This window comes from Sturnira hondurensis, unplaced genomic scaffold, assembly GCF_014824575.4.
Source record: "Sturnira hondurensis isolate 20B ecotype Veracruz unplaced genomic scaffold, ASM1482457v3 Scaffold0003090, whole genome shotgun sequence".
In the NCBI taxonomy this organism is placed as follows: domain Eukaryota; kingdom Metazoa; phylum Chordata; class Mammalia; order Chiroptera; family Phyllostomidae; genus Sturnira; species Sturnira hondurensis.
Window position 1 is genome coordinate 9,590,460 of NW_028075721.1, and position 25,945 is coordinate 9,616,404.

The 25,945-nt window shown below is 56.1% G+C and overlaps 1 protein-coding gene across 3 annotated transcripts in view; it reads right to left on the bottom strand.

The window, feature by feature from the left end:
- GNAO1 (G protein subunit alpha o1) overlaps positions 1 to 25,945 on the bottom strand; it is a 130,653-nt gene that overhangs the window by 32,046 nt on the left and 72,662 nt on the right. For all 3 annotated transcript variants that reach the window (XM_037041688.1, XM_037041687.1, XM_037041689.1), the window contains exon 3: positions 20,865 to 21,006. In XM_037041688.1, the coding sequence (XP_036897583.1) occupies positions 20,865 to 21,006 (142 nt within the window). The remainder of the gene's footprint in view (positions 1 to 20,864; positions 21,007 to 25,945) is intronic.

The following is a 25,945-nucleotide window of genomic DNA, read 5'->3' on the forward strand; positions in this document are numbered from 1 at the left end:
ACACTTAGGGTGGCTTCCCCTGCTTTGCCCCAGGAGCAGAACAGGATCCTGTGCCTCCCTGGACCAGACAGAGGCCCGTGCCCCTGCCTGCTAAGTTGAAAGGGACTGGGGCTGCCTCTTCCTCGAGTCCGGTGGGGAGGGAGCAGGCCTTCTCCACCTGGTGGGCCTTAAAGGCTCCTCAGAGGGGGAAGGCCCCTCCCAGGAGCTCCTACTTCTACTGCACCAGGGGAGACTCCGTTGGGAGGGTGCCTGGGACCAGCCCAGGCCAGAGCTCTGCCCCGCAAATGCGCCAGGATGGGCCGGGGTGGACAAAGGCTCACTCTCCAAGGACAAGGCCACTGCCTCAATTAGCTGCTCTCCCAGGAGCGGCTCCACCGCTGATCCCCTAAAAGGCACAGCAGGCTGCCAAGCACTGCGGCCCCCCTCAGGTCCCAAGCCTTTGCTCCAGCCGGGCCACATTGTCCCCACAGGCCCCACGCTGCTCCTTTCAGTTCCTTTGCTGGCCAGCAGTAGGCTGGGCCTTTGAAGTCGGGCCTTCTGTTCCAACTGAAACTTTGCTTAGGACCGAAATTAGAGAGGCTGCACACTCAGCTTGCAATTTTAAATGCCACTCGGGTCTCCCCTAAACAATCCCCCCCTTGAAAATGTCATCTTAATTAGATGGAGCCTGGTTTCATGTTTTCTGAATTTCAAGGTAATTTCTCTAGGACATTTCCCTCCTTGTAGTTATTTTTATCTTCAGCATGAGGTGGAGGGTATGTTTGAGGCTGACCTGCGGGTCTGCAGACACCTCGACCCGTGAGCAGGTTGGGGCTGGCTGCCCCCGGGCTCTGGAGGCTGAGAATACCCTGGTCTGAGGGGTGTGGGGGTGTTCTCCCGCATTTCATTCCACATGACACTGCGGGGCCTCTCTCTCCCTTAGGGGAGCCTGGGTGTGCCTGGCCAGCACCCCAACTTCCCTCCACAGCCCCCTTTCTCACTCAGTTTGTCTCTCTCTTCCCCACTGGCTGCCTTGCCCTGCCGGCTGGAGGAGACGGTCCCTAAGCGCGGGCCACGGGGGACCCCGCATCAACACTGCTGAAGCACGCCGGGAAGGCTTCCAATTTTCTTTCCTTTGCTTTTTAAGATTTTATTTATTTATTTAGAGACGGGGAAGGGAAGGAGAGGGAGAGAAACATCGACTGGTTCCCTCTCACACGTGCCCCAACAGGGGACTGGTCCCACAACCCAAGCATGTGCGCTGACTGGGAATCGAACCAGTGAAACCCCAAATTCACGTGTTGAAGTCCTAATTGCCAGTATATTGCAATGTGACTGTGTTTGGAGACAGGGCCTTTAAAGAGGTCATGAAATTAAGATGAGGTCATCAGGGTGGTCCTATTCCATGAGGACCCATGTTTTTATAAGAGGAGATTAGGCCCCAGGCAGGGGGAAGACCTCGTGGGTAGACCACGAGGAGACAGCGTCTACCAGCAGGGGCCTCCAGAGAACCCCACTCTCGGGACACCTCGGTCTCGGACTCCGGCCTCCAGAACCGTGAGAAAATCAGTTCCTGTGGTTGGAGCCGCCCACCTGTGGTCCTCAGTTATGGCAGCCCTGCAAACGGATACGGCCCTCAGTGGGGCTCTCCCTGGGTCTCAGAGTCGGGGTTCGCTCTCCATCAGTATCTCCAAGGCTGTGCAGGGTCCGGATCCTACCTCCCCTTGAACTTCGCCCTTAGCACCTTGCCTTCACTTGCCACCTGCCAGCTACCCTGTTCCCTTTGCAGGCTTTGCGCCTACTTGACAAGCTCATTCCAAGCTCAGGGCCTTTGCACTGGCTGGTCTCGGCGCCAAGCATTTCTATGAGATCTGCTCCTTATTTTTCCAGTCTCGCTTTAAATAAAGCCCTGGATAGAAATGTCTCCCTGATGGCACCCCTCCCCCATCTAAAGCAGGTGCCCCCCGCTGATTCCATGCCAGCTTTCTTTTAACAGCACCTACCACAAGGTGTAATTAGATCTGCTTATTTCCTCATAGATTAAAATATCATCTTAACTTGTCTCTTCCTAGGGAGAGTGTGAGGTCCGCGAGGGCAGGGCCTGTGTCTGCTTTGCTGATGATAGTAATTCACTCACAAGGTGCTGCTTGTGGAATGAAAAGAAGCGATGAGTGGATTCTAGGCCGTACGTTAAGGCGAGCACCGAGTGCCACCTCCTTGTCGTGGGAAGGCCGGGCAACACCACGGCGAGCCTTGAGGAAGCAGAGGAGAGCCTGCCCTGAGCTCGTGCCCGAGGTCTCTGCTCAGCCCAGCGGGAGGAAGCCCGGGAGTGTTGGGTTACAGGGCAGCTCCATCAGGAGAGGAGCTGAGCCTCCCGGTTGTGAACAGAAACGGGAGGCTGCCCTGGGTGCCCGGAGCAACTGGGGAAGAGGGCGCTCTCCCTCGCACCCTGCCTGTGTGCAAGTGCGGGCAGGGGGACAGGGACAGACAGGGCCAGGCCAGCTCCCCAGTCTGAGGTGGGCGGTCAGTGAAATTCTGAAACCTCGTCATGCACATATAGGGCTGTCCGCATGGGGTGGAAGGACTTGTGTGATCTAATTCCAGGCCCTCTAATGTTCCTTTTAAGAATCTGTCTGGTTTGCAATGTCATCAATGAAAATGGAATAAAGAACAGGAACTGCAGGAAATTGGAGAATGTTTGGCTTCACTTAAAAAAAAAAATCAGCCCTGGCCAATGTGGCTCAGTTGGTTGGAGCGTTGCCTCATAAACTAAAGGGTTGCGGGTTCTATTCCCACTCAGGGCACATGCCTGGGTCCCAGGTCGGGGCAATATATATAGTGATATAATATCACTATATCTATCTATCTATCTTTTATATTACTTGCAGTTAAAAGAAAAAAACCTGAGAAACTATTAGTCCAACAATAGTTGGACTATTGAGCCCAACTCTGTAATTATGCCCACATGGGCTCCCCCCACAGCAGGTGGGAGAAACCAGTCTTCTCTTGTTACAAATGATGGAGAGGGAAGCCAGCCTCCAAAAAGTTAAAATATGATGTTAAGTTCAATGCATCTAATATAGCCCTTATTACGAACAATTAAAACTTTCATTAACAGAAAATCAGGGTCTCCCTGATCCCACTGAACAAATGGCGAACATCTCCAGTGTGCTGGCTTGAAGAGGGACCCGTCATTTGCCTGCCCGGGGTGGCCACAGGTCTTGGCCTGCCCTGGGGACAAGACTGGGATCGGGAGCAAGGACTTCAGCAAGGATCGAAGAGAACACAGGTGTCCACCATGGTGGGTGAGAATCAAGTTGGGGGGGGTGGGACGAGGGGCTCGTGAAGTCCCCGTTGCAGGACCACTGCCTGCCCCACGAGGGAGGCGCCGAGTGTGGCTCTCACGAACTCCTAGGGACCTTTCCCAGTCTCTCCGCTGGACCCTGAGCCCGTGTCAGGCTCCCCGCCTTGTGTCCAGGACCCACCCCCAGACACAGATGGTGCTCAGCCAGCACTTGCTGAATGAATGAACTTGGAAGGGAAAGAGCTGAAAAGCACTGTACCTGGGGGTGCACCTGGGGGTTAGAAGCCTTGGGGGCAGTACAGGTGGTCTCTCCTCTGTGGCCTTCCAGGGCACCTTCCGGCTGGGCTCTGTGATGTGAGGAAGCTGCACTGGGTAGACCAGAGACACGGGCTGGCTTCAGCCCGAGGGTTTGCCCTGACCCACTGCAGTGGCTGCTCAGAGTGCTGGCTGCCCCACGGGTCCTGGAGGCCAGGCTCAGAGACAAAGCCACAGCCATCCTGGGACAGGGGCTGGTGGTCAATAGTGGCACCCAAGCCATACCTGTGCCACTCTTTGGACCTGACCATCTCTGAGGTCACCGCTGGCCATCACACTTGGTGATGTTCCAACCAGCACGCAAACACCAAGAGAGTCAGGAGGGCTTCTCCTGCCCCAGGGGGTGAAACCCCTACCCCAGGTCCCAGCGCCCAAGATGCTGACTCAGGCTTGGCCTCCTCTAGTATGGTCTCCCCACCCTCTTTCCCATGTCAGGTCTATGTAGAGAGCCATGGCACCTGGACGGCACCTTCAGCAAACAAGGAGGGGCACCCCTGGGCACACCTGTCACCTGAGCATCTCTGCTCTGGGAAGCTTTGTCCCAGCTCCACACCTGGCTCCCCTCTTGAGGTCTTACACTGGATCCTGAATGGCACCAGTTAGTTGATGACTAGGTGCCTGGGTGTCAGTCTTGAACACAAGCCTCTGATCACTCTGTGCGGGGCAGGAGCTGCGTCTCCCCGAGTACACCCCACTCCAGCCGTGGGACGGGCACAGAGCTGGGCACACCAAGGGTGGGCGCCCTCATGTGAAACCGTCTGGAAGTGGCAGAGGTTGTGGTCCAAGGCTGCGTACTTGCTCCTGTGGCCCTTCGGCCCTTCTCCAGGAGCCCTGCTCACTGACCTTGGAGGTCCTGCCTCAGACCAGGGGGCAGTCTCAGAGATGGTGCCGGACAGTACAGGAGCCAAGGCTGGGGGCAAGGCGGCGTGCTTGGGGTGCCTGCGGGGGCTCGTCACAGCACCTCATTCTCCCAGTAGCATTTTAGGTGGAATTTAAAAAAAAGATTTTGTTTATTTTAGGTGAAATTATTTATAGACAGAAAAGAAATTTTCCCCCCAATTCATTCAATTAATTATAAAGCAGCTGCTTTTAATAATTTGGGACATGTAAGAAAAGGGAAATGCCAGGGCAAGCCATGAATATAAAGCTGGGGACACAGGTCGGGTGAGGACTCAACTCGGTGGTGAAATCAGTAAATGGGCTTTGGGGCCCGACAGCAGGTAGGCTGGGGGGCAGGCTGAGCCTTTTCTTTCTGGGGTCGCAGCCCCAGAATTCCTAATCGGGAGGCTGGCCCGTGTAAAACACTGGGCCCCGAAAGGCTTCGAAGGCGCAAGATTTATTCTAATCACCTGGGTCAGCTGGGCTGGCTTCCCCCAGGGAGTAATGAGCCCGAGCAAGTGGCTTGTGGGACTATTTCCGCCCCGTTGCTAAGATCTCTCCCCGCACTGTGTGGAAGAGGCAACTCCGTTCGCTGCCCAGGCAAACTCAATACTATTCTGAAACGCTGCGCCCACGTAAATATAAACGTGTGTCCATCCCTGAGGCTTCCGTTCCCGGAGGGAGGCGTTCCGAAATCACTCGAGGAGTTATTCCATAGACCGAGTTGACAGTTTATTGGAAAAAGTGATTCAGAGACAAGAAAGAAAGACAAAAAGGAGGAGCTGGGAGAGACCAGGGAAGAAAGGAAAGCGAGGAGAGGAGGGCCCTTTGGGGGCGGGTGGAGCTGGCCCAACGGGGGCCCATCAGAGCTCTCACAGAGGCCCCTTCTGAAAAGGCCTCCCTTCGAGAGAATAGGAAGCAGCTGATTGGAGGAAGCAGGCCCTGGCCCCTCCTCCCCAGAGAGGACCTGCCTCCACGAAGGAGCCAGGAAGGCTTTCTTTCTCCCGTGGAGCGTCCCAGGAAGGCTGGCCGGCCGCACTGAGGGCTTCACCCTCAGTGGAGGTGGAATGTGGAGGTGAGAACGTTCCCCTGGCTCCTGGGCTCTGAGCCTCGCTTGGGTGCCGACCTGTCAGGCAGGCCTGGTCTGGGTCCTGGCTGTGCCGCCTGTCCGCTGTGTGACCCTGGGCAAGTCACTCGATCATTCTGAGCCTCGGCTTCCTTCTCTGTAAAACGAGCATAACCCCACTCCCTAGTTCACAGGGATCCGGCAAGCTTCCCCACACTTCAGTCCTTCCTGTTCCGCTTTCATAATTTCTGCCCGGTCTGTATATGACCTCTGGCCTTCTGTGCATAATATTTTTCTTTCATTTGACTAAAAAAAAATCAAACCCTACACTTTGGTCTTGGTCTAATATCTGGGCAATCAAGGGCCAGATGGACTCCGGTTAAAGTAAACGTGCCACCACCAATAGCAATGGTGTCACTTAGGATAAGAGCAAGGAACACCGGCGTCTGGCCCTGGGCCTGGCCTGTGGGTGCTCCGTGCACGGGGACTTGCCGGTGCCCTGCTGTCGTCACGGCCACCTGGGCAGTGCAGGTGGAAGGGGCAATAGTGGGTCCACCCAGGCACTTGCTTCCGGAACCCTTCCCCCCGCTGAGCACCAATCCCTTCCTGCCAAAGCCCGGGCCCAGCCTGGTGTCCCCCTTCCCCTGTTCCCCGCCATTCCCACGCTACCTCCTGTCTGCACGTACTAAAAAACTGTCCTACGTGGAGATAACTTTTAAAAAACTTGTCTAGTTCTCCATAAAGGAGGGAACGCGCCCTCCCAGGCCCAGCACAGCTGCACACGTGCTTCCCATCTTCCTCTCCCCCAACGTAGCAAAACCTGAATTTCTAAGCAGGGGGAGAACCTACTCTACCCAGCATGGCCCGGTTATTTGTCAAGTCTGCCTAGATGACTAACCCGGAATTTCCTAATTACAACTTCACCAGGAAGCTCTAACGGTTTCTTTGAAAAACAAAACCAAAAACAAACAAACAAAAAGGGAAACAACCCAAATTCAAACCCAGAAAAAATGCTCACCTTTAAAACACACACACACACACACACACAAGCAAGCCAATCAGAGGAGCGGGTGCACAGTCCCAAGCCACTGTGTGCAGAGAAAGTGGACTTTCGATGGACTCAGAAGTCTCAGGTCCAAGTACAGAATCTGCACTCAGCACCAGTGGGATGCTGGGCAGGGAACTTGGCCTCTCTGAGCCTCAGTCACCTCCTCTGCAACTGAGGGTGAAGGTGGGCCTGCTGTGAGGCTGCTGTGCATGTGAGGGGCAGGCTGCGAGTGCTGGTCAGGTGCGGGGCCCCACGTGGGCACCCAAGGGCTGAATGTTTTCTAGGGAGAGGGGTCACTTTGGGGCAGGGCCTTGACTCCGTTGGAAGGCAGGTGGAATTTACCTGACCCCACCCCGTCCCCATGTCCTTCCCCACAGGCTGTTTTCTCAGCCAGATGATGGCGAATTTCCACTGGGAGATGCTTCTCTCTCCAGGGAGAATCAGTACTGCTCGAACCAGGATTCCTGCAGACCTAAAGGCCTTTAAAACCCAAAGGGCTCCATCGCCACAGGGGGCATTTTCTGCATCGGGGAGGCCGGTGTGAGTGGCACCCCAGCTCCACCCTCGGATAATACGCCCCTTGCAGGGAGAGTTCTGGGGTGGCTACAGCTTCCAAAGAACCAGGTTCTCTCACTTTATTCCTGGAGAAGAATCTCGGCTCCCAGAACCCTGCAGACCCCCAGCCCGCTCAGGCCCCAGCACAGGCTCGGTGTGGTTTCCCAGAAGCATCCAAAAATGTCTGCTGCTTTGGCTGGAGACAAGGGTTTGCTTTCTGGCCGCACCTGCCCTGGGCCCTCGCTGCTGGGACCCAGCAGGCTCTGGGGAGAGGTGACCGCCTGGGCGGAGGAACCGCCCGAGGGGCTGTACTCGTCTGACCCCTTGATCCTCGGCCACAGGCTGCGTCCTTGGGTGGGGGCCGGCGGTGGTCAGAGCCCAGACGCACTGCGGGGGCTGCGGCAGAGCGCCCAGTGAGCCACTCCTGTGGGCCTGTTCGTGCGGTGACCTTGAACGCAGTCTTGTCGGGGCACTCCAGCCCCACTCTGCCTGGGGAACAAATGCTTCTGCCTTCCAGACTGAAAGGCTTTGTCTAGCTGAGCTCCATTCTGGAGCCCCGCACCCTGGCAACGGGTCTTTGGGGGATTTACGTTCCATGCATCACAACGGGAACAAGCCATTCAGCAAATTGGGGAGGACCCCAGAACACAAAATCAATGTGCTCCCCTCACCTTCAACAAGAGCACAGCCACAAAACAAAACAGAATCAACAATGAAAATTTCCCACAAGTCCATTTGGCCTTGGCTGGCCATCAGCCAAAGAGGAATTCAAACTTAATCAAACTTTCATGTCTCCCTTGTAAAGCTCAGGAAATCAGTAATTGGTTTTTTAATTGAGTTTTCTGATCACGTATCAAAGGAATGGGTCCTGCCAAAGGCCAAGGCATGGCCTGTCTCCAGTGAGGACGGCCCAGGCGGCTCTGAAGGTGGGGGCGGGCACTGACTGCTGGTGGGCTAAGAATAGAGCCTGTTATTTATAACCAGAAAAGCTAGTGACAGCAGAGCCCTGCCCTCACTGAGGGGTCCCCCAAACACTCACGGCAGGAGCCCTGTGTTTCTGATTTCTTTAGCAGTGGTGGCGACAGCTTGCAGGGTAGAGGATGGGGGTGGGGTGGGCTGGAGGCAGGGAGACACGGTTGGCAGTGCTGGGGAAGTAGGGAAGCCTGCTGGGGCAGCGGCCTGAGCTGAGAGGGGAAGGGGTTGGGTCCATTCTGGAACAGGCAGTGGGACGCAGGAGGGGCAGAAGGAGTCCCGGGTTTTCGGCCTGAGTAACTTGGAGGAAGGTGGTGTTTGAGACAAAGAAGGAAGCTAGGAGAAGCCAGCTCTGTGCGGCCTGGTTTTGTGGCCCGGGGCTCGGGTGCTGACAGGCCTCAGCCACTGGAGTGCCACCAGGTACAACTCAGCTTTTCCGCAGCTTGGCGCTTCACAGTTGTCATATCATGTAATCTGCACAGCGGCCCGAGGATATGATTAGTTAATGTCCCCATTTCACATGCCAGGGGAGACTCAGAGGGGCAGAGGCGAAGCCGTGGAGCTGGGACTTGGACCCGGGACTCTCACATGCCAGGGGAGACTCAGAGGGGCAGAGGCGAAGCCGTGGAGCTGGGACTTGGACCCGGGACTCCTGGACCCCAGAGTCCACTAGCTCACCGCCTCACGATGCACTACCACTTCCCCTGCAGAGGAAGACACCTCAGAGCCAAACCGAAATAACTAGAAAGGGCCCCCGACACTCAGGTGGGAACACGAGAGACAAGACATCAACATGCATTAGCGAATCCACTTAAACACGTTCCTGGTAAAGGGGAACCACAGGCGAGAAAATACCCACAATACATGCGTCTGGTGACAAAAAACCTGCACCCGGGATATACCTTTAAAAGACTCTCACAACTCGTTAATAAAAAGGCGAACAACCCATGAAAAGAAGAGAATAGAAAATGTGAACAGGTACTTTACAAAAGAAGATACAGGACCAAAGGCAGATTCGAAGTTGCTAAACATCAACTGTCATCAGGGAAACGCGGCTGAGAAGCACCGCGGAACGATGCTGCGTGTGCACGGGCAGAGCTAACACGAAAGGGATGGCCCCAAGTGCTGGTGACAGCGGGGGACAGCAGGGGCTCTCGCGCGTCCTGAACAGCACGACCACTTCGGAGAGCAGTCTGGGCACTTCTCACCAACACACACGCTCACCATGTGCCCTGGGAATTCCACTCCTGGGTGTCCACCAAGAGAAGTGACAACGTATGTCCCCACGATACCCTGCGCATTGGTGTTCCAGCGCCAGTATTCATAGGGACCATAGAATAGGAAGAACTCCATTGCCCACCACAGATGAATAATGGTCCGTGCCCGGGGTGTGTCTGAAGCTCAGTCGCTGTACAGGACCCGGGCATTTTGGAGAGGGACAGCAGCAAGGACCTACCGCCAGGCAGAGGACCTGGGAGGGGCGGCGTTTGGAGACACCTAGGGTCACTCCAGCGTGGATTATTTTTGTTTGTTTGCCCCCTTGTGGACAAGAGCATTTTGACTTTTCTTCTTGAGGTCACAGCTAAACATTTCCCAGAACCCCCTACAAGCCAGGGGTGACTGAGTTCTGGCCAGTGGAGCGTGCCCTGGCCCCACGAACTCTCCTGCTGTCCTCCCCTGGGTCCTCCTGCCTCTGGCTGCTGGCCTGGTGCCAGGAGTCCAGCAGGAGACCCCGAGGTACAGGGCTGCAAAGCCCGAGATCAGAGGGAAGGAGCTGGCTCCTGGCCCCGACGGCCTGCCCCAGAGCACCCACCCTCCACCTTTCCCTCTGCACTGTGCGGCGACTGGGAACCATTCCTGTCCTGAGTGGAGCCATTGAGACTGTGGGGTGTTTGTTACAGCTGGGGAGGGCGGGCGTATTCTGGAGCGTCGATGTGCTTCTGTTGCTGCCACTTTGGGACTTAGTCCTAGGGAGGCACCAGCACTTTCTTGGTACTTTTTAATGACAGGGGGCCCTCCCAGAGAAAGCAGACATTTACCCTACAGGACAACAGGGGCAGACTTGTCGTCCATGAGCCATGTACAGTCAGACCCACCGAGGACCAATCCTGGCTCTGTTTCACCCACAGGGCAGACAAAAGACCAGCATTTCTTGAGGCTGTTCTGAGGAGGCATCGGGGCAGAGCCTGCGAAGCCTCGCCTGTTCCGGTGAGTGCTCAGTGGTCTTCAGACACTGATCAAACATGGCGTATACACACATTTGGGAATGCGACAAGGTGCTAGAGTGAGCCCCCAGGGCTCTGAGAGTGTCCGGACCAAAGGCCCAGCCTGGTTTGGGGGGTGGGCAGGAAAGGCTTCCCAGAGGGGGTGCAGTGGAGCCTAGTTATGTGGGGGGGGCAGGGGGGAGGGAGAAGGGTGTCTCCTGCAGAGGCTGCGTTTCCCATAAAGCCCTGGGTGGCGAGGTGGCAGCATTTACAGCTTCAGAAGCAGACCCTGGGGCAGGAGCAGAGACTTGGGCTGTGCCAAGGGCCCCACTAGGGCTCCTAAGCTGGGGATCGGATATGCACTTGTATGCATTTGTAAAGGCTCACGCTGGCTCTTGCCCAGAATAAAGGTAATGGGGGAGCAAGTGTGCTACAGCTGTCTGGGGGTTTGACCAGGGCGGGGAGAGCACGATGAGGGTCTGCTGGGTACTCGGTGGCAGCGCCTCCCACTGCTCTGAGCTCCAGGTGTCCCAAGGGTGCCCTGGGACCTCTGCCTCTGTGCTCCAGGCTTGGATCACTGTAACATGTGCACCACGCTTGCGACGGCGCCCGAAGGCATCACACCCCACACCCAGCCTGCTCCCTATGCTCTGCCACCTCGTGCTTATCAAGCAAACAGCTCCTGAAATCCACCTTCCCTCTCCCCACCACCCGGGGAGCCTTCTGGATTGATCAGACCGAACCTGACAGCTTCACATGGCCGGCCATCTCCCCGTGCCACCCCGACACAGTTACCCTTGACACAGATGCAGCAATGGTAGCTCTTGACAGTGTTTTTCTGCCTGATTTTGTGGCGTTATCCCCACGGCTCAGTGGTCCACTGGGCTGGCCCACGCCCATGTGTACCCCGGGGTGGGGGGATGCACAGAGGGCTCCCTCCAGTGCGGCCACCTCAGGTGCTCACTGGCTGCGGGCTGTCCCAACATCAACTCCCTCGTGGAGACCATTCAGTCTGTGGGCACGGGCCCTGCCTCTGAAATTCGAGTTGCCTTTTCTTTTGGATACAAAGGACGAGCCCTGTGTCGGGCAGTCGCCTAAACTCAGCAACTAAGTTCTGTCAGAAGAATTGGTAGACCTTTCTGGGATTTATAAAACTGAAATGGTGGGGGTGGGTGGAGGGGGCATCTTAGAAGCCAGCTGGTTCCTCTGTAGGACCCTGCAGCACAAGGGGCTTTTCTGAGGTCATACAGCCAGAGGAAGCCGGGCTGGCCCTGGAGCCCAGCTTTCCTGTGAGGGACCAGTGGGCTGTGGCCTGTCGCTCCTCTGGGTCAGGGTGGGCTCCTTGACAGGTGAGAGTTCCGGGGGAGGGGGGGGGGGGGNGGTGGGTGGAGGGGGCATCTTAGAAGCCAGCTGGTTCCTCTGTAGGACCCTGCAGCACAAGGGGCTTTTCTGAGGTCATATAGCCAGAGGAAGCCGGGCTGGCCCTGGAGCCCAGCTTTTCTGTGAGGGACCAGTGGGCTGTGGCCTGTCGCTCCTCTGGGTCAGGGTGGGCTCCTTGACAGGTGAGAGTTCCGGGGGAGGGGGGGCGGGGGAAGTCCCATCCCCCTGGATGCTGAGTTCCAGGAACTCCAGGAAGAACAACCAGAGCCAGAGCCAGAGTGAGGGAAGTTTGGCCCCATACTGGCCTTTCTCCCCACCCACTGGGCCATGTGGCTGATGAGATCAGGAATGGTGGGCTGCTTCCTGCTGCCCCCCGCCCCGCCCCTTTTACCCAGTAGGAACCAGCCTCCTTTGAGAGGGCAGGCCTGATTCTCCCTTTCCCACCCAGCCTGGAAACCACCAGGGCTTGGTGCCCAAGGGTGTGCTATGGGCTTGCTTCCTGGCATACTCCTGAAGGTGATAATGGAGCCATCTTTCCACCCACTTGTCCCTGTGGCTGGCAAGCCCCCCAGGAGCCAGTGAAGAGCACAGAATAAGCCTCAACCAGGGCAGACCAGGCCTCGTGGCTCTGTCGGCACCGTGGCCTCACCCGCCAACAGGTTGGGCAACCATGCTGTGACATCAGAGTCCCTGGCTCTGGCCTCAGATTTGAGTTCTTGGACTTGATTCTGGCTTGGGGGGTTGGGGTGGGTGTTATCTGGGGGTTGGGGTGCTTTACCATCCAGGTACACAATGCAGACCCTGGAAACAGCAGCGGAGCTCCCAGCTGGGCCCGGGTCCCCAGCAGCCGCCTTGGGCTGGGAGAGTGTCTTCCTCTCCTTGGCCAGTTCTCACCAGGGGGACCAGCTGGCCTCCACACCAGGCAGGGAAGTGCGACAGGAAGGAGAAAGGAAGGAAGACAGAGGGCTGGGAAAGAAGGGGGAGGGAGCATGTCCACAGAGCTGGAAAAGCTGGGCCTAATTTGGCAGTGAGCTATTTCAGGACTGTGCCCTGGGGACCTCGGACCAGAGATATTGCGGGAGGGGAGTCTGGTATTGCAAATGCTCCTAGTGTGTGTCTGCTCACGGGGTGGCCGCCCCAGGCTGACCAGCGAGGGAGGACGGTGAGAGGCCCAGACTTGGAGAGCCGGGCGATGTGCGCCGACTGTCTGGGCCAGAAACGGCCCGTGGAGGTCAGCGGCAGCACCGTGTTCGTGCCACATTTGGAGGAGCACGCCGCATCGCCAGCACTACCTGTCCATGTATTTGGTTGTCCTAAGTATACAGTCATCCCTATTTTACAGCTGAGGAAACTGAAGCCAGGGCTGGGGGTTGAGGGAGTAGGGGTCAGAGTACCCAGAAAGGGCTGAAGTCAGGGGCTGGGGCTGGGCTGGGGGGTGGGGTAGCAGCAGCTCTCCAGGTGGGCTGAGCCCAGAACCAGAACCAAAACCAACACCAACAGGTATATCCTTCTGGGGAATTCACTCTCATCCCAGGAGCCCCTCAGCCAATCAGAACGCTGCATTCTCCTAGTCACAGTGACTGCTTCATCGACCAGTACGTGATCCAGCTGGGGCTGGGGAGAGAGTGGCTATCCAGGGAAGAGACCACACAGGCACACCTGGCTGTTCCCAGGCCGCTCCCAGGTCAGGTGTGGCGGGAGGGTGCAAAGAATTCACCGCTACCACCATTGCCTTGCGAGGTGAGGGGGCGACTTTGTGGAGTCTAAGGTGAAGACCACACGGTGGGACAGAGTGAAGAGAAGAAAAGTCAGGGACAGCACCTAAGCTGCTGAATCAAGCCTCACCTACAGCTGTACCTCTGGACTTCTTAATCAATGGGCTAGGTGTTTGTTTTTCTTTCATAAGCCATTCTATTATTCACAACCCAAAGTGTCCTAACTCACTCATTTGGAGGGGTCTTTGGCAGTGATAGGAGACCACTGAGGGTTGGCCTGCAGATAAAGAAGGGGGAAGAGGCTGAGTACAGTAAAGGATGGATGTGTGTGACAGTGGGAGGGGCAGACAGGGGCTGGCAGGGTGTGGTGCCACGTGCCCCTGCCCCCCCCCAGAGCAGGGTGTCTGGGCTGGGGGGCCTAGACGCCACCTTAACGGTCTACCGCATCAGGCCTGTGACTCACGGGCAGAGCTGTGAGAAGCCCTGGGAGTTAAGGAGCCACCCTCTCCAGCCAGGGGTGTGATCTCTGCCTGGGCTCGAGAGCCCTGCGTCCTTTCGCTTTCGTATCCAACCCTGCCTTGCTGTGCACAGGCTGCCAGGGCATGGGTGCTCAGAAGTATTCATGAAATGACTAACTGACCAACTGAGCAGGGGAAAGGGAGGCCCCACGTTGGCCGGCAGGGCGAGGCAGCCCGGTGTGAGGCAGAGAGAGTTGACCTGTGACTCAGAAAACCTGCACGTCCCAGTCCCGGGCTGCCACGTCATCCCCTGAGTACGTCCCTGTCCTATTTGGGCCACGTGGGGCCTATTTTGCCTCATCTGCAAAATGGAGCTGCAGAACTGGATGGTGTTCGGTGGAGGAGTTTCAAGCTATATTAATCTGGGCAGGCACGGGGACAAGGCAGGGCTGGGCCTGGGCTGTGGAGCTGGAGAGCCCTGGCCCCAGCACATGGCAGGTGTATGCGCCGCTGCCCAGCAGAAGCCCCCTCCTGGCCTCAAGTTTGGGCACCGGAGCAGGAGGCCTTCACTGGTCACTTCCCCCAGCCCCTTGTCAGATCTGCCAACCATCACCGTGGCTTCACGGGCAGACACAGGCCAGAGAGTGAGCTTGTTTCCGTGGGTTTCAGAAGCTGCACAAAGCGCAGGGTGAAGAGCGGACACAGATGTCACCGCAGTATTTTCCCGACCGAAAAATAGAGAGTACTCTGAGCTCGCCTGGGTGACTCAAATGCAGTGACTGACGTTTGGGAACTCAGTGTGAAATATGATTCCGCCTCCCCAAAGAGCTGTCACCTGGGCTCGGGTGGGGGGGGTCGGGGGGCAGCTCTAATGAAGCCCCCAGAGAAGCAGAAGTCCCCTCGAGCTTCCATTTCCTACTTGCAGAAGTGCACGTAACAGCTCACCCATTCCTCACTGGATTGCTGTGAGAATGATTAGCCAATGTTTCATGAGTCTTAATCATTTTAAACAAATAATGAAAAGCACAGGAGCTGACGTGCGCTGGGAACTTCCTGGGTGTCAGGCACTGTCCTAAGCCCTTTACAGGCTTGTCTCCTTCACTCTTACAGCCCGTGAATGAGGAGGGTGCGAGGGTTGGGTCCATTTCACAGACAGAACCACTGAGGGCTGAGGAAGGTCGATACTTTATCCAGGGCCAGGTATGTGTGGTTGGAGTGAGAATTGCACACAGGCCCCTAGTTCTTGGGTCAGGCATTGCACTAGACAAGTAAGGTCTACATTTCAGCCTTCAAGGACTTTATAATTCAGTGAGAGAAACAGGCATATGCACCAATTGGAATGTAAAAACAGGTGAAAAAATGTAAACGGGAGTATTTTCAACTGAAGAAAACCTCACACAAGTTCAAGGCATGAGTTCTTCGCTCCTGTCCTATTAGCTAACAATATATTCTACACATACAAGTACATACACCCTTATGTGTTTATATGTGTGTGTGTGTGTGTGTGTGTGTGTGTGTGTACATCCACTGACATGGGATGGGACGATTCATAGACTTTCTCAGTGGATCTTCTAACCCGGTAATGGTCCAGGCCCCCATCCTTCTCCCGGCATCTGTTTGGAACAGTTCAGCCAGACCTGTGCTTCTGTGATGCAGGCGTGTAGCCCGGGCCGGGGAAGGAGGAAGGGGTAAGGACTCAGCTTTGAAAGGCTAAGGTGGTTGACGGGATGATGAGCTGCAGAGTGGGAGGGAGGGAAGGAGGAAAGACGTTAGAGAAGGAGGGAGGAGGAGGCGGGAAAGGGAGGGAAGAAGGAGAGGGGAGCAAAGGAGAGGGGAGCAAAGGAGCGATGGAGGGAGAGGAAGCAAGAGGAAAACGGACGGACGAAGAGGTGAAGAAAGGCAGGGAGGGAGAGGAAGAGAGGGACCCTCCAGTCGGCAGAGTGAAGGAGGAGGGGGGATAAGGTGGGAGAGGGTCTCTGGGGAACCTGGGAGGAGCAGAGGAGGGCGGTGGGTGGGGGACAGACGCGAGGCAGGGAGAAAGGCTACCTGAGGACAGCAGTGGGCGTTGTCCTTTGGGTCCCGTTCCATATTTTTAGAGATTTGGGGAAAATATGGATTCTTTCAATGATTTAATGTTTTACCTGACTGTGCCTCCTGAGGTGGGACTCTGCTCTGGACCCGATGCACGGGGACTGCAGTTTCATCAGCAACAGCCCCTGTACTGCGTTCGAACCTATGTCGTACTGCATGGCCTTGGGCAAGTCGCTTGTAAAACGGGGCAACAGTAGCACCCACTGCTCAGGGACCTGTTAGTGTTAGTAATTTAATTCGTGTACTGGTTTAAACAGGCCCTGGACCGTAAAAACGAACAGCTTCAGTTCTGAGTCTGTCCACCTGGGGACCACCCCACCTGGGAACCCACTGGGCTGAAGGCTCACACGCCATGTTTGACCCCATCTCCTGGCTTTGACCTTGTTCCCAGTCATCCAGGCTGGTCCCACCACAGTGCCAGTTTCCTGATCCTTAGCCTTCTGCCCCCAGTGCCAGCCCCCAGTCCCTTTTTTTTCTGTCACCGCACCACTCAGCTGCAGTCAGTTCCAGCCCCCATTGAGACCCTGGTGAGTGGTCAGTCACCACGGCCTCCCAGCCTGCGTCCCCACCCACCTTCGATCTCTCCCTGCACCGGTCCGTCCTATGCCTGCCAATATGCTAGTTTCCTAAGCTCGCTTTTAGCTATCCCTCCCAGCTCAAAAGTTCTCTATGGCTGTGTACCCACCACAGGCTAAAGCCCAAAGTCCTTGGCCTTCTTTCCAAGGCCCACCGAACCTGGACCTAAGGGATCTTCCAGGTTTCCCACACCTGGCCCTCATCCTAAGCCTCTATTCTGGCCACTGGCCTCCTCTGTCAACCAAGTCCCTTTTGGTCACTGCCAACCCACTTCCCTGCTTCTAGTCCCGTTCCCCGCCCACAGCTGCCAGGCCATACCTATTTCAAGGTCAGGTCCAGCCTCACCTCCTCCAAGAAGCCTTCCCTGACCATCTTGTGGAACAAGTGAGCTCATTCAGCCTCTGAGTCCTGTCTTCCCATGATGACCAGCTCCTTAAAGGCCCCATCTCACATACTTTTGAATCTTTACACAGGGCTTAGCCCAAAGCCTGCACATAGTAGGCACTCAACCAACATCTATTCATTTAGTGGTGAAATTACAGGTACTTTTCCTTTTTTTTTTTGCCTGAGAACTGGAAGAACTGGAAATGCTATTCCACGCAAGGGTTTATTTTTGAAGACCTACTATGTTCTGGGCACTGTGCTGGCTGTTGGGGTGAGGAGGTGACCCAAAGATGAAAGACTCAGGCCTTGAGCAGGGAAAGGCCTTAAATGATAAAGGAGTTCTTATTCTAGCCTCCATTGGTAGGCTCTCTGTGTTCCAGAGCCCCCTGGGATTGCACACAAAATCTCGAATGGGCATGCAGGTACTGCTCTGGAGAGGAGACCCGTGCCTGTCGCTGCCTGCTCACGTGGGTTTCGACCCTAACGTGTAAGGGTCGCTGCTCTGAGGAAAGGGTGGCACAGACAAGCACTCTTCACAAGGGCGCAGGGATGCATGCCCAGTGGAGGAAGCATGAAGCTGAGTCTTGGAGTCCAGGGGAAGGAGGGGAATCTTCCTAGAAGGCGGGGGGTGGGGGGTTGAGCTGCCTCTGCACTGAGTGGGAGGGGGTCTAGCGGGAAGAGAAGAAGAGACGGACCTTAGAGGAGGGGGTGTGGCCAGAGACAAGGGCTGGAGGCTGGGAGGGCCCAGTGTCTCTGGGGAAGGGTCTGTGGTCAGATGAGGCTGGGGCACGGAGTGGGGGGGTCCCTGCTGTCTGCCCCACATGAAGGCTCTTTTGGGCGTGGCTCCCACACAGTCACATGGCCTCAGGTGAGTCTACAGTGCAGAGAGGCCAAGGGAGAGGTCAGTCCGTCTTCCCTCCACTGGGGGCTGGAGCAGGTGGTGAGCCAGTTGCCAGGATGAGTGAGGGACAGTTCGTTCTAATGGGGCACAGCCCGGAAACTTCTAGATGCTTCTTTGAGTGCAGAGTCCAAAGCTGGCTGGCCCAAGCAGGCACTGGGTGCGGGGCTGTCCTCCATCAGACACCCCATGATGGGGGGTGGGGTGGGGACAGTGGCAGTGGAAGCCAAGAGAGGGAAGGAGATCTTTTCTTTAGAGACCAGGACACTCAGCTGGGCCTGCTCGGCATGGATAGTTCTCCCAACATCCCAACTGCAGACCCCAGGTGGGCAGCCTCCAGGAACCTGAGAGAGGAGTTGGAGAACCAGCCCTCGGGTCCTGGCACCTGGGCACGTGCAGCTGCAGGTGGAAGAGCCGGAGGGTGTCCAACACCCTGGGGCCCCTCCCCCGGCACAGAGTACAGTTCAGGTTGAACAGAAGCTTCCTCTCCTCCAACACACCAGCCTCGCCCCTTGCTCGGGGCCTTGGAACCTCTGTCCCCTCCATCTCCAGCTGCTGGCTGTTTCTCATGTTCAGCTTTTATCACAAATATCCCTTCCCTTCTGGGTTCTGGGAAACTTCCCTGGCTACCAAGTCTACAGTAGCTGTCCCCCTGGCCCACAGACGGATATAAGGGGGTTCCTGTGCCCAGCTCCCCAGATTGCAAATCTGCACCTTCTCCAGCTGCCCCGCTCACTTTGGCCCGAGTCTTGGACCAGCATTCCTTCCCTGCCCCTCACAGGTGACACAACATGGATGGAGGTGCCCATGTGCCTGGAGGCCTTTGCCAGCCTGGAGGATTGTGCCAGGGGAGCGTGTGCCGTCCTGGGGATGGGTCAGGGACCTGCCACGATGCCATCTGCCATGGCAGAGCTGGGTTCTAGCTCCACGGGGTCCAGCGGGTTCTCCACAGAGCCCCCTCTCTGCTCTCCTTCTCCCTCTCCACTGCGGCCGTCCCTGACCTCCTACTTGAGGGCTGTCTGGGCTGGGAAACCACACAGGGGAGGAACAGCCCCTGATGCCCGTGGAGCCCTGCAGCCTAAAGCCCTTAATATATTACATTCCCAGTGATTCCCAATCATCTCTCTGTTCAGGATAAAATGGGGGAAAAAATCCCACAGAACAATTAGTGTTTTCCAAAACCAAAGAAGAAGAGCATTCCAAAGTCACATGCACTCTTTTGAGTAACAGTCAGGGCAGGAGGTTTGGGGGAGGCCAGGTTGGTTGGGGAGTGGGCAGGAGGGTGAGTGCACACACTCTCGGAAGTTCTGGAAGGCCGTGAGTGTGTGTGTGTGTGTGTGTTTGTGTGTGCGTGTGTGCTGTGGACACCCGAGCCTTTAGCACTGTCTGCGTTCTGGGTAAATGAGACTCAGGCCCCGTGCTCTCTTTTTGGCTAAAAGGTTGACAGAAAGCAAAGATCCTGGGGTCTGGCCCAGGTCTGAAGATCAGACCAGGGATTGCCTGCTCTGGGAGTGAATGCCTAAGTTAGTTAAAATGAGTTAATGCATGTAAAGTGCTTAGTGTAGTGCCTGGCAGCGAGAAGGTGCTCAATAACTGGTAACTGTTTGTGACTGCTGTGGCCATTGCTGCTAAAATGAGCGCAGCCTTATGACCACCTTGGCTGCTGTGATGATCTGAGCAGGTATTTGCTGACCGTCTGTTTTCTCCGGGTATCGCTCCTGCTGTGCTCATTCCACAGCCCCAGCAGCCAGCACAGCGCCCCGTTTGCTGGGAGTCCTCGGCCAATGCTTACATGAAACAAGGCTGTAAACCAGCAGTGCCCCTCTCTCCACAGGCCCTGGCTGCCTGACCCACGCCAGAGCCGGTGCCCTGGGGGAGAAGGGCTTCCTCTGCAGAGCCAGCTTCCAGACTCGGTCTCCTGGAGAGGCAGAGACAGGCCCTCCTGCTGGTGCCCAGTGTCAACATCCTCGGCTGGCCTTGGACACACTCAGCCACCCAATCTGTCTGTACCTAGAGGGCCAAATACCTGAGCTGGGATGATTCTGTACCATGTAATTAGAATTTGGTGCACAAAATACTGAGTTTTACATCTAAAGCTATCTGTCACAGAGGATTCATCTGACCCAGAGAAGGTGAGGACAATGACGGGGTGATTGTAAGCAGAGACATGACATGTGTATAAGGCACAAGCAAGTCACACAGTAATCAGAGATTCGGGCGCTCCATCCACAGGCTCAACGTCAGGCCCCAGTGCTCAGAGGCCCCCACCTGCTCCCCCTCCATGCTCCGGGTCACGGGAAGGGGGAGGGGTGCTGGGATCCGGAATCCCACCAGGGGACAAGAGCGGCTTCGGGATAGAACCCTCTGATGCCATTTTCCCGCCCCCACCTTGAATTTAGCGTTGCCAGTGTAGCCGTATAAAGTTCGGTCTCACCGTCAGGGCGGATGCTGGCAAATACAAGGCTTTTATATACTTTCTCCATCCACCATTTATCAGATGCTGAGGAACTCAAGTGAAAGACACCCACTTCCCACAGGAAGGGGACCCTTGGGTCCTCAGAGTCACCCCTGAGAGGCAGAAAACGCATGAAAGGAAGAGAGTGCCGATGCTCATGGCTGCCCCGCAGTGCCACCAACCGGCGCACGGAGAGCTCTCCTAAGGAGGGGCAGGGAGGGCTGGGAGATGGAAGAAGCATTTTCTCTGTTCCAGCGCCTTGCCCAAGGGCAAGTACTGTACAAAGCTGTGAGAAGCCCGACTTAGGACAGTCACCAACCCTTTCTCATCTGCAAACGAAGCCCTGGCATCGCGTGGCTGTCGTCTTTGTTGGTAACCTCGCTGGAAAGGCTGCCCGCCGGTGAGGCCCCTGTTGGCACTGGCCAGATTTGGGCTGACGTGCTGGCTCAGTGGGTGACCAGCCTGCTGTCTCATCAACAGCACTGTCTCTCCATTCCCACCAGGCTGCCCGGCATTATCGGAATGACACAGTAGGGGACCGAGACAGGGTCCCTCGTGGCTGCGCCCCAGGGCTCAGCGGCCTACCTTTCTCTCCTTGTCACCGTATTCGATGCCCAAAGTGTCCATGGCCCGGACGATGGCTGCCAGGGACTGGATGGTGTTGCTGTAGACGACAGGCTTGTACTGTTTCACGTCTTCTCCAGAGAAGCCATCCTCATGGATAATCCTAGAGGAGAAGCACACAGATGACAGCTGATGAGCACATTGTCCTTCCTCAGCACCTCGAGCACCAGGCGGGCGCGGCCCCGGGCCAGCCGCCCCGCTGAGCCGGCTGAGGGCTGGGTCCCACGTGGGGGCAGAATTACTGAGCTGCTGCATTAGCGCCATGAGATCTGAAGGAAAACTCTACCTGAATCACCGAAAATTAACCTGAAACCCAGAATGGTGGAAACAAGAAAGGCAGTGTTCTTATGTCCCCTCTGCCTGCATGAAAGAAACACCAGTTAATAAGGTGCTGATCATACTGGAAAGCACCTAGAACCAGAGGAACATGCGTTGCGTATTGCACAGATGCTAGCCATTAGTACTGGCAAGCAAAGCTCGGGAGGGTGTGGCTGATGGCCCGCCGCACGCAGCCTGCAAAGGGAAGACGCACTTTCCTTTCATGGGAGGTAAGAGGACGCGCTCAGAGCGGACCATCTTTACCTTTGACTACGGAGCAGTCAGCAGGAGGGTCCTGCCTGCTCTTTCACCCGTGCCTGGGATCTGAGTGTCATGTCACCCTTATCCTGGTGCGCCCGCACAGTGACACGAGGCCACGAAGGTGACATAGCAGTTCTCAGAAGCCACGTGCTCCCCACCCTCCTGTTCTCCGGTCCCTCTGAGGTCAGGGTTAAGGCCACACAGGCCCAGATGTCCTTTCTCCCTGCAGATGGTGGCCGCTCAGTAAGGCTCCCTGCTGATCGGGTTCCATCAGGAGAGGAAGCTAGAAAGAGGGGGTAAAACCCAAACTTCGCACGAACGCTCTTAGAGTTGGAGTGATTAAGGAGAGCAAGTATGGATTTTGAGACCCACACTCACTGTTTGTCGCTCTCTAATGAACTGTGTAACCTTTTTCAGTCCAAGGCTGAGCACTGTGGGAAACACGTATTGGTCCAACATAACAGCCCAGACTGCTCTGTCCCCACACCACGACCCCTTCCATTCCTTTATGAACAGGAGGAAACTGCTAACAATTTGTAAAAAAAAACAGCTTCACTGAGATCCCAGTCACATCTGGTCCTCCCACCGAAAGGGCGCAATCCAATGTTTTTAGAGCTTTCACAAGGTCAGGCAATGATCACCACAATCGGATTTGAGGACCTTTGAGCCCTCCAAAGAAACCATGCACCTGAGAGCACCGGTTCCCCACCCCCACCCAGCAGTAAGCGACTGCTGGGCTGCATTTTGTTCTTATAAGTTGGCCTATCCTGGGCATTCTGTATAAACAGAATCACGTGAGAGGTGGTCATTTGGGACGAGTTCCTTTCACTTAGTGCAGTGTTCTCCGGAGTCACCCACGGCCTATCACGTATCAGCACTTCACTTATGTTTGCGAGATATGCCAAATTTGTCCATCTGTTTATCAGATGACGGGCACCAGTGGTTCCGGTCACAGCACTCAACTTGGGGCCGGGATGTGCGTCTCACCCCGGCTCTCTCAGTGACGGCTTGGAATGGCCTGCTTGACTTGCCGTGGGTTTTGGCAGGTGGAGACATGTTTTTGTACCAGTCTGCTGAGAGAGGGTACACCCAGCCTGGATCACAGTGCGCCGCCCCAGGGGGACCCCAAAGGGACTCACTAGCTCCCGTATAAACAACTAGAAAACTGGACAAGATACATGAAACAGCATTTTCAGACCTTGGAGGGTGGGCAGCGCCACACTGCGACCCCGGGGGAGAAGGGAGACAAGTGTGGCGAGTCCTGTGAGGGCCCCGGGTGTCCTTCTGGGGGTGCTGACCAGGCCGCAGTGTGGACAGGGAGAGACCAAACTGTGCTCTTCCTGAGCTGACGAGATAGAAGCTGGGGTTCAGGAAGGCTGGGTGGGTGGGAGTTGAGGAGCAGAGTACCAGAGAGAGGGAGGAGTCTGAACAGGGGTCCCGTTGAGTCTTTGGCCGAATAGAGTGAGACTCCACAGGCTTGGCAAGGAGCAAGTGTCAGGGAGCTTGTAAGCTGAACCCTTCCCGAAGCTTCCTCCAGGCTGGAAGGTGTTCAGGTTCTAATCATCCATACGGAGCTCTCTCTCTGGGCTAAGGACTTTACTCGTACCATCCCTTTTCATATTCAAATCAATTCTAGGAGATAGAAACTTTTATTTCCCTTTTACAGATGAGGACACTGAGGCTCAGAGAGGTTAAGCCACTGACCCGAGGTCACACAGCTGGTTGAGTGTCACAGTGGTGTTCGACCCCCTGCCTGTGGCCACCAGGCAGATGCTGAGAGGTGGGGCTGCTGCTTCTGCCCTGGGTCCCTATATCCAGGTTCCCCAAGAGTCCAGAGGTTTCGCACACAAAGTGAGCATCGGAACACTTCCAACAATGTCGGCCCAAGGAGTGTGAGGCAATGAAAGGCGGCGTTTGGTTGGAGGTTGGGGAAACAGCTCAGGGCAGTCTGGTCTCTTGCAACCACCCAGGGCTGAGTCCTGAGGGAGACGAGGCCGGGGTTGGGAGGGCACAGTGGTGGAGTACGGGACGCCTCAGCTACAGCCAGTGGCATCTCACCCCGCTGCAGCCCCAGATAAACTAAACTTCGTCTACACTGTTGAGTGACAGAGGGGAAAATCAAGTCCCAGAGACATCATTTCAGCTACTGGATCCAGCCATGCCTGAAGCTGACACTGTCCCTACACTTTTGAGTGATGTGAGCCAAACAAGTTCTCATTTTTGTGTAAGTTAACTTGCCTTTGGTTCCTGTTGCTGACAACCAGTAGAGTTATGACTGAAATATGTTTTGTACCTTGATGACAACGGGAGTCAGAGGTCACCTCTGAGTAGATTTGTTTATTAATGTTCTGTCTTTACCACGAGCCTGTTGGGCCTTGGAGGCCCGCTGATCACACCTTGGTTCCCCACTCTCTGTACCACCTGGCATGGGGCTGGTTGTGGACAGTGCTCAGAGAAAGCGGGACACACTATGTGAGCTAGGAGTGTGTCCCCTCTCACATGGGGACCTCCCCAAGGAGCTCACTGAAGGAGGCAGGTGTGTGTGCATGTGCATGTCAGGGTGGGAATCCGCCAGCTTTTCATGCCTGCAGGGCCAGCATGGCAAAGGGAGGCCAAGCAGAATGCCTACCCAGAGCTTGGGGGCTCCGAGAGATGTTCCCAGATGCCAAACCAGAAGCAACACGAGGAGTAGCCAAGGCCGACTCGGCAGGCCTGAGTGTCCGACTCTGGACCGGAGCAGCCAGCTGGGCTCTGGAAACCTGGCAACGCCAGGAGTGAGATTGCAAGTGGAGATGGGGAGAGAGAGGGAGGGAGAGGGAGACCCAGCCCACCCGAGAGGCTCTAAGCTTTCTGGGAAGAGGCAACCCAGGAAAGACCCCTGGTCCCGGCTCCTTCTGCTGCCAGGACCCTGCAGAAGGCCTGGGCTTGGGTTCCCTTTGCTCTCTGCTTCCCCCTCTCAGGCAGGACTGCACTCTGCTGCAGTGAGATTCCCCAGGCACAGTGGCCTTATATGGTCACAGAACCACGGGCTTGGGAGCTGGAAGGGACCTTGGAGGGTCATCTGGCTCCGCAGCCATTCTCCCCTGAATCATAGATGCCCCTGAGGTTGTGACAAGTGCGCCTGCGCACACAGTTTTTCCCGTTCCCGGGGACTCACGAACTCATAGACCCTCAGCTGCTGGAACACGAGACTTTCTGCTCCAGCTCCTGGCTGGGTTAACTGCCCCTTTTCTGCTTCCCTTTATCGGAGCCCTTTCCCCTGCCCTGGGCCTCTCTCCACCCTCCACCACAACCCCTTTAAGGATCCAGATAAAGGGGGAGCTCCTGAAGCCAGACTCAGCTGTGTGGCCAGGCAATGCCCTTCACTGCTTGGTGCTTCAGTATCCTCAGCTATCCCAGGGAGATGGGCCTGGTAATACTAATGCTCCTCGCTGGGTCATGGTCAGGATCAAGAAGAATTAACTCTCATAAGGAAGAGTGCCGGGCACAGCAAGCACTCAGTCAGTTTAGCTGGTGTTGCAGTATTTGGTGAGTGGGGCAGGGGGAAAGTGCAGTCCTTCGGGTGTCCTGTGTCTGCCCTCCCCAGGAGGAGAGGAAGTGACCCAGGTGCACAGGGCGGGAAGCCTGGGGAGCCGTGGGGGCAACTTGCCTGCTGGCGGGAGGCAGCTTGGTTCACAGCCGCAAACAAAGCCAGGAAGTGAGGCATTCTCCAGACTAGAGCAGACAATCTGCTCATTTATCTGCTGGACATCAGAGGCCGAGGAGTGGGTAGAAAAGCCGAATTTCCTGATTTGGGGGCTGCTTAATGAAGTCATAAGTCATGCATTTCTGATCATCGCTGGAGGTGCCCACGCTGGCTGCCCAGGTAAGGGCCAGTGCTCAGTGCTGCACCCATGCAGCCTTGGACAACGCTCCCTGCCATCAGAGGGACCCGGTCAGAGGCGGGGATGTGGCCTTGGAGCCACACCCCTCTCCAGCAGACCTGAAAAAGAAACACCCTGGCTTCATAGGACCTGTTTATAACCAAACAGTGACCAGTGAGATGCCAGGGAGTTAGTGAGCTACGTGCCAGCAACTATGGGCTCTGCAGAACCTGCAGAGCACCAGACCTGCACAGGAGTGTGAAATGACACCAGTGACAGTCTAGGAGGTGTCCTGTGCCACTACATTTATAAAGCGACGACTGCGTGTGATGGTGCTGGTGGGACCGGGGGCAGAGAGGCAGAAGGAGGGAGAGAGAAAAAGACAGTAGGTGAGGATGCTTAACAAAATATCAATAATCACTTTTGGGTGGGGGAGAGCACTGCAGGCAGAGAGGACAGCAAGTGCAAAGGTCCTGCGGCACCTTGTGTGTCAGAGACAAGGCCAGTGAGGGAGCCAGGGACCCAATCACACAGGGCTAAGGCACTACTTACATTTTCCTTAACACACATTAAATAGTTACCTGTTAAAAGTAACAACAA